Consider the following 6934-nt stretch of genomic DNA (forward strand, 5'->3'; position numbering starts at 1 on the left):
ACCTCAGTGAATTTCAACGTGGCACCATCATAGGACGCCATCTTTCCAACAAGTCAGCTCGTCAAGAGCTGCAAGTGCTGTTATTGTGAAGTGGAAACGTCTAGGAGCAACAACGGCTCAGCTGCAAAGTGGTAGGCCACACAGGCTCACAGAACAGGACCGCCGAGTGCTGATTCGCGTAGCACGTAAAAATCGTCTGTCTTCGGTTGCAACACTCATTACCGAGTTCTAAACTGCCTCAAAGCAACATCAGCACAATAACTTTGTCAAGAGCTTCATGAAATGGGTTTCCATGGCCAAGCAGCCACACACAAGCCTAAGATCACCATGCGCAATGCCAAGCATTGGCTGGAGTGGTGTAAAGCTCGCCGCCATTGGACTCTGGAGCAGTGGAAATGCATTCTCTGGAGTGAGGAATCACGCTTCACCATCTGGGTTTGGCAGATGCCAGGAGAACGCTACCTGCCCCAATGCCAACTGAAGTTTGGTGGAGGAGGAATAATGGTCTGGGGCTGTTTTTCATGGTTCGGGGTAGGCCCCTTAGTTCCAGTGAAGGGAAATCTTAATGTTACAGCACAATGACATTCTAGACGATTCTGTGCTTCCAACTTTGTGGCAACAGTTTGGTCAAGGCCCTTTCCTGTTTCAGCATGACAATGCCCCCCGTGCACAAAGCGGGGTTCATACAGAAATAAGTTTGTTGATATCGGTGTGGAAGAACTTGACTGGCTTGCACAGAGCCCTGACTCAACCCCATTGAACACCTTTGGGATGAATTGGAATGCTGACTGCGAGCCAGGCCTAATCGCCCAACATCAGTGCCCGACCTCACTAATGCTCGTGGCTGAATGGAAGCAAGTCCCCGCAGCAATGTTCCAACATCTAGTGGAAAGCCTTCCCAGAAGAGTGGAGGCTGTTATAGCAGCAAAGGGGGGACCAACTCCATATTAATACCCATGATTTTGGAATGAGATGGTCGACGAGCAGTTGTCCACATACTTTTGTATTGTGTATTATAAACTGGGTGGTTCGAGTCCTGAATGCTGATCAGATGTATACCACGAGTATGACTAAACATTTTATTTTATGTTGGTAACCAGTTCATAAGACTGGGTTTGTGGTATATGGCCAATATACGACGGCTAAGGGCTGTATCCAGGCACTCTGTGTTGCATCGTGACTTAGAACAGCCCTTAACAGTGGTATAAATGGCAATATACCACACCCCCTCGGGCCTTATTGTTTAATTAGCCCGAGTTATTAAGTGTTTGAATTGTAGCATAACAGAACAATTTATTTATACGAATAACAGCTCGTTGGCCTATTCCACGTTTTCCACTGTCTTGCCTTGCTGCAACGTATCATGGCAGTAGACTTTAGGTCGAGAAGTACTTGAAAACAAAGGTTTACCCCTCACCACCAATAGGCTGTACAGTTGCCTTGATTTCATCATGTTTGTTGACACGGGCTTCGATTATTTGCTTAGTTGCACAGCGGTGAGTAGGGCCTAGGTGAGCCGCATGCGGGTTGAAGAGCAGAAATGATTTCAGTTGCATTCTGATTGCATGAACGGAAGTTTCTCCATTCTCCTCGACGTAAATAGAGTAGCCTGCTTTTGTGTGTGGTGGGCGGGAAATGTCATACAGTTCCGACATGTCTGTAAAAGAGAATTATTACGAAGGAGACCTAAATAGCTTACCCGACGACTCCAATGTTGTCCAGCGTTATTTATTACAACTGAGACAGAGGGCACAGAAAGACATCATCGACCCGCAGGACAGGTTGAATTGGTCGGACAGTTTTCTAATAAAGTTTCTGAGAGCGAGAGACTTTGATGTTGAGCTGTCACTGAAGGTTGGTATCCGCGGTGGGTTAACTATTGTAAAATCTAACTATTTAGGACATGTTTTCAATGTATTTAGCAGTTGTTTAGAACTTGGAATCAAAACTGTCAGTGAAGGAGAGTTGGGTCGATGCCCCCAAGAACAATGTCCCAATTGCTTACACAAAAAAAACAGTTTGGTAAACATGAGGTATGTGGACGATGGTCACACATAGTTTGCCTATGAAGGGAAATGAGTGACAGCATTTAACACTTTTTAAGTTAACGTTATTTGATTCAATGTTTTTAGAAAAGAGGCGCTTTTCCCAAGTACTGGGGTAACTGACCCCCCTGTTGTAGAAACATCTCAAGGATGATAAATGGAAACAGGATGGACCTGAGCTCAATTTTGAGGGTCTGAATAGTTATGTAAATAAGGGATCTGTTTTAATTTTATATATATTTGCAAACATTTCTAAAAAACCTTATGGTGTATTGTGTGTAGATTGCTGAGGATTTTTTATGTTTATTTCTAAATGACAAAAGTATTATATTAACTTACCTCCGAATCGTTGCTAGCGACTTAAAAAAAAAATGTAGATGAGACGGATAATTTTTTTTTAAATTCTTTATTTTGATTTCAATCTCAAAAAAAGTAAAAGGTGTAGATCGTTCTCTATCCTCCCGTTTCAGAATGTCATTTTCATTGTCATGCTTGGTTCAATAGCTTGACATGATTTGACAGGCTGACCGCTGGCTGTTTTTCTGTTTGCAATCTAAAATATGTTTTCTTTCCCATCTTTCTTTCTCTCGCTTCCTCTCTCCCTCCATCCTTATAGCTACTAATTAATTACCAGCGTTGGAGGAGAGAGTGCCCAGAGATCAATGCCAACCTGCACCCGTCCTCTGTCCTGGGACTCCTCCAGAATAACTACCATGGAGTGCTGAGGGACCGGGACCTCAGCGGCAGCAGAGTGCTCATCTATAGGATAGGTTAGTTCTCATCTATATGGTCTGATATGGTGTGGTCTCGGTGTCAGGCAAGGCAAATGGCACAACTGCATAAAACCACCTAAAATGGTATTTAGTACTTGTAGTATTTTATTAGGATCTCCATTAGCTACTGCTAAAGCAGCAGCCACTCATCCTGGGTTCCACACAAATCATAACATAATAAATAACATTAGACAAATTACAGCTGAAGGACATAACTACATGCATTTAAAATAAGAATACACACGTTCATACATTTGCCTTAGCATTCCATGCATCATGTACTCATAACGGCAATACTGCAGCCATTCATTTTTTCATGTATTGCAATCCTACTGTTACAATTGCTTTGTTTAAGCAGGTCCAGATATCCTAATCTCACAGCATCCTTGAATCCTGATATCCTAATCTCACAGCATCCTTGAATCCTGATATCCTAATCTCACAGCACCAGTTCTGTAGAGAGCATTTCACAACATCAGGAACAATCTGTGTCATTGGTTCATAATCATGTGACTCATAGATGCTACTGAACACAAATGTAACACACGAAAACGCAATAATCATGTGGAGTTTCACCAAAGTCGTTAACTCCTCATCTCCCCTGCCACATATCATTTCGTATGGAGTTGCTGTAACGGGCGTCGTAAGGATTGGACCAAGGTGCAGCGGGAACGTGTATACTCATCTTCTTTATTAAATCAAAAGAAGGAAAAACAAACATATCACGTATACAAAACAAAGAACGACACTAAACAGTCCTGTCAGGTGCACAGACACAAAAGAGGAAAAGACTACCCACAAATCCCATTACAAAAACACCCCTATACATAGGACCTTCAATCAGAGGCAACGAGGAACAGCTGCCTCCAATTGAAGGTCAATCCAATGAACTAAACATAGAAATAGATAGACTAGACTGAACATAGAAATACACTAACATAGAACATAGCCCAACAAAAAAAAACGGAACACATAAAACAAACACCCCTCTTACATAAGTACATAGCCCAACAAACCCCGAACCACATAAAACAAACACCCCCTGCCACGTCCTGACCAAACTACAATAACAAATAACCCCTTTACTGGTCAGGACGTGACAGTTGTACGTAAGTTCACCCCTTCTGTGTTCCCCTGATGTGAATGCAGCAACCTTCAATTGTATGGAGTTTCGGTCTGCACTTCACCAAATTCCCCTGACGTGAATAAAGCTACCTTAATTCACTAAATTCCCCTGACATGAATAAAGATACCTTGTCATCTACAGTTACCGCCCACAATGTGTATCCTGGGGTTACGTAATCTCTTGAATCGTATGGAATTGCGCCGAAGTTTCCCTCCTGCTATGTCCCCCTAACGTCAACGCAGCAACCTTGAAATGTACTTTGAACATTATTCATTTTGATACATCGGCCCATGGCACAGGGCTATGTGAGGTGGCATACCTACTGTATTTGGTTTAATATAGTATACTCTATAGTAGGTGTATTCAAATCTTACCCTACGAGATCCAGAGCACTGCTAGTTTTCTGTTCTACCTGATCATTAATTGCACCCATCTGGTGTCTCAGGTCTAAATCAGTCCCTGAATAGAAGGGAAGAATTTATAAAAAGCAGTTGAACTGGCTTCGATGTCAACATTAGAATTGATGTACTCTACAGCAGGGCTCTCCAACCCTGTTCCTGGAGAGCTACCCTCCTGTAGGTTATGCTCCAACCCCAGTTGTAACTAACCTTATTCAGTTTATCAACCAGCTAATTGTTAGAATCAAGTGTGCTAGATTAGGGTTGGAGTGAAAACTTACAGGACGGTAGCTCTCCAGGGACAGGGTTGGAGGACCCTGTTCTACTGGGTCATTTGAGAAGTTGTCATTTTTAGATGTCATTTGCAATGTGTTGGCTTGTCTCCTCAGGTCAGTGGAACCCTAAAGACTTCACAGCTTACGAGGTGTTCCGTGTCAGTCTGATCACATCTGAGCTGATCGTCCAGGAGACAGAGACCCAGAGGAATGGACTGAAGGCCATCTTCGACATGCAGGGATGGTGCTTCGCTCATGCCCTACAGATCAACTCCTCCCTGGCAAAGATGATGTCCTCTGTGCTCACGGTAGGTTATAAGTTGAACTTGGTTGTGTTCATTAGGACACCCAATGAAAAATGTTTTTAAAAGTTTTGCAACTGAAAACAAAAATAGTTTCCTATTGAACCATTGCAGGTAGTCCCTCCCTGTTTCAGTCTGTTATCTTTAGTTTGGTGCCTAATGAACAGAACCCAGTATTACTGTTTTTAAAGGGCCCCTCCACTGCTTTCAGAAATAATCTTAGAATGATCAATACTTTTGAAGGTTAGGGTTAGGTCTTGATCCAGAGTTGTCTGTATTGCAGATATCTCATGTTACTCTTACAGAATATAGCTACATACTCAATAGCTATACTGTGAATACGCCTGTAATAATAATAATACTGTAATAAGCCTCTGTGTAAATGTGATCTTGTCAGGACTCGTTTCCTCTGAAGGTGCGAGGGATCCATCTGATCAATGAGCCCATATTCTTCAGACCCGTCTTCGCCATGATCCGTCCATTCCTGACTGATAAGATCAAACAGCGGGTCAGTCACCATTCTTATGTTCTTGCACTATGACTTTTGCTTCACCTGGATACAACTTTCATACATTGTCAACAGGAGTGATGGAGATGATGATAGTGACCTCAAGATGTTGTTTAGAGCAGGTGCTTATAACCCATTATGATAATGAGGATAATGCTGCCTCTGATGATAATAATGACAACAATTACAATGTTGATCATGACAACTGTGATACTAATTCATGTCAATTCCCTTCTCTTACTCCTAGATCCACATGCACGGCAGTAACTTCAAAGAGACTCTGAGTGGCTTCTTCTCCAAAGACATCCTCCCACAGGAGTACGGGGGCAGTGGCCCCTCCATGGAGGAGGTGTGTCAGGAGTGGACCTCCCACATCCTGCAGTCTGAGGAACGCCTCACCCAGCTCTCCACCTGCCCTGCAGGAGATGAGGTCACCCCAGACCCAGAGACAGAACCTGATCCTGACAGCCTACAGCTCCTGACTCCAAATGGACTACACATCCCAGAGTGCATCTCAATGACCAACCAACAACGACACAACTCGTAGCATCCTTCTGAAGTGGATGAGGTGCACAACTTCAGCCCTCGAGGTCCAAGATTATATGCAAGTTTACTACCAGTTTCCTGGTTAAGTTTGTCAGTTGATGATGGTAGGACCAAGTGCTCAAAAGAGTTGAGTACATTGTGTTTGGAATTAGACCTAGACTACTTTTCTCTATCTCCTGTTTTATGGGTTTTAAAGTATATTAGCAGTATACAGCCAACTGTCTGTTACCATAATGTGTTATAACTAAGACCAAGCTTAAAGATGTATGTTTTAGCTATTTGTTCAATTTTGTGAATGTCTACTGTATTAGAGACTTGTATTTTTATACTATAATTGGTGTTTTAATTATGAAGATTAAAGGTCAATTCCACCACTTTTCAACCTCATTTACATTATCTTCAGCACAATACCAGTGTCTACATGTGAAAACGGCACATTTCTACATTTTGTAGAAAGAAAATATAAAGTTCTAGCCGATTACAATCTGAGATCCGCAGTGACGTGGGGAGCATGAAAATACCCTCCCTCTGGCTAGAAATACTTTACAAGTTTTGAAATACACTTTTTACTCTACCCTGTGATGTCACAAGCTAGGTTTCCATCCAATTTGCAAGAGATGTTCATGCAAATATTATAAAATCTGTATTAAACAAATATGCACATTTTCCCACCAAAGGTTTGTTTCCATCAAAACAGATTTGTTGCAGAGAAAAGGCTGTCCGTGATGACGTAGTGCACATAAAAAACACACTTTTGCGCTGAAGATCTCATGTATCAGATTTTTTTTTTTAAAAGTCAATGTATTTGCATTGCATTTTCCACTCTATGCATGGTTTTGTTTTGTCACACAATCTTGTGATGAATGCCAAACTTGTCCAATCTGGTTTAAGCGCATGCTCTCTAGTTTGCTGATGAAGTGGATGGGTGTCAGGGGAACTCAAGTACTATTTGAGAAGGTCC

The 6934-nt window shown here is 42.2% G+C and overlaps 1 protein-coding gene across 3 annotated transcripts; it reads left to right on the top strand.

The window, feature by feature from the left end:
• The first annotated feature begins 1257 nt into the window (after positions 1–1257).
• On the top strand, positions 1258–6347 carry LOC100196332 (tocopherol (alpha) transfer protein (ataxia (Friedreich-like) with vitamin E deficiency)). Of its 3 annotated transcripts, none has more exons than XM_014139498.2 (5): positions 1258–1496; positions 2662–2815; positions 4732–4925; positions 5317–5427; positions 5675–6347. In XM_014139498.2, exons 1-5 carry the CDS (start codon positions 1452–1454, stop codon positions 5972–5974), a joined length of 804 nt encoding a protein of 267 aa, XP_013994973.1. In that variant the 5' UTR covers positions 1258–1451; the 3' UTR covers positions 5975–6347. The 3 variants fall into 3 exon arrangements, with proteins under 3 accessions (XP_013994973.1, NP_001134833.1, XP_013994974.1); NM_001141361.1 differs by lacking the exon at positions 1258–1496 and adding an exon at positions 1626–1854 and having other exon boundaries at positions 5675–6343; XM_014139499.2 differs by lacking the exon at positions 1258–1496 and adding an exon at positions 2066–2237.
• Positions 6348–6934: the final 587 nt, after the last annotated feature.

The sequence above is a fragment of the Salmo salar genome, chromosome ssa14, assembly GCF_905237065.1.
Source record: "Salmo salar chromosome ssa14, Ssal_v3.1, whole genome shotgun sequence".
Classification (NCBI taxonomy): Eukaryota; Metazoa; Chordata; class Actinopteri; order Salmoniformes; family Salmonidae; genus Salmo; species Salmo salar.

What these genes read in the sequence shown, in the direction of transcription:
- LOC100196332 (NM_001141361.1), top strand. Translation starts at nt 1,636, where the DNA reads ATGTCATACAGTTCCGACATGTCTGTAAAAGAGAATTATTACGAAGGA. An exon ending in ATGTTGAGCTGTCACTGAAG is followed by an intron (nt 1,855 to 2,661) that starts GTTGGTATCCGC and finishes CCATCCTTATAG; the next exon opens with CTACTAATTAATTACCAGCG. An exon ending in TGATGTCCTCTGTGCTCACG is followed by an intron (nt 4,926 to 5,316) that starts GTAGGTTATAAG and finishes TGATCTTGTCAG; the next exon opens with GACTCGTTTCCTCTGAAGGT.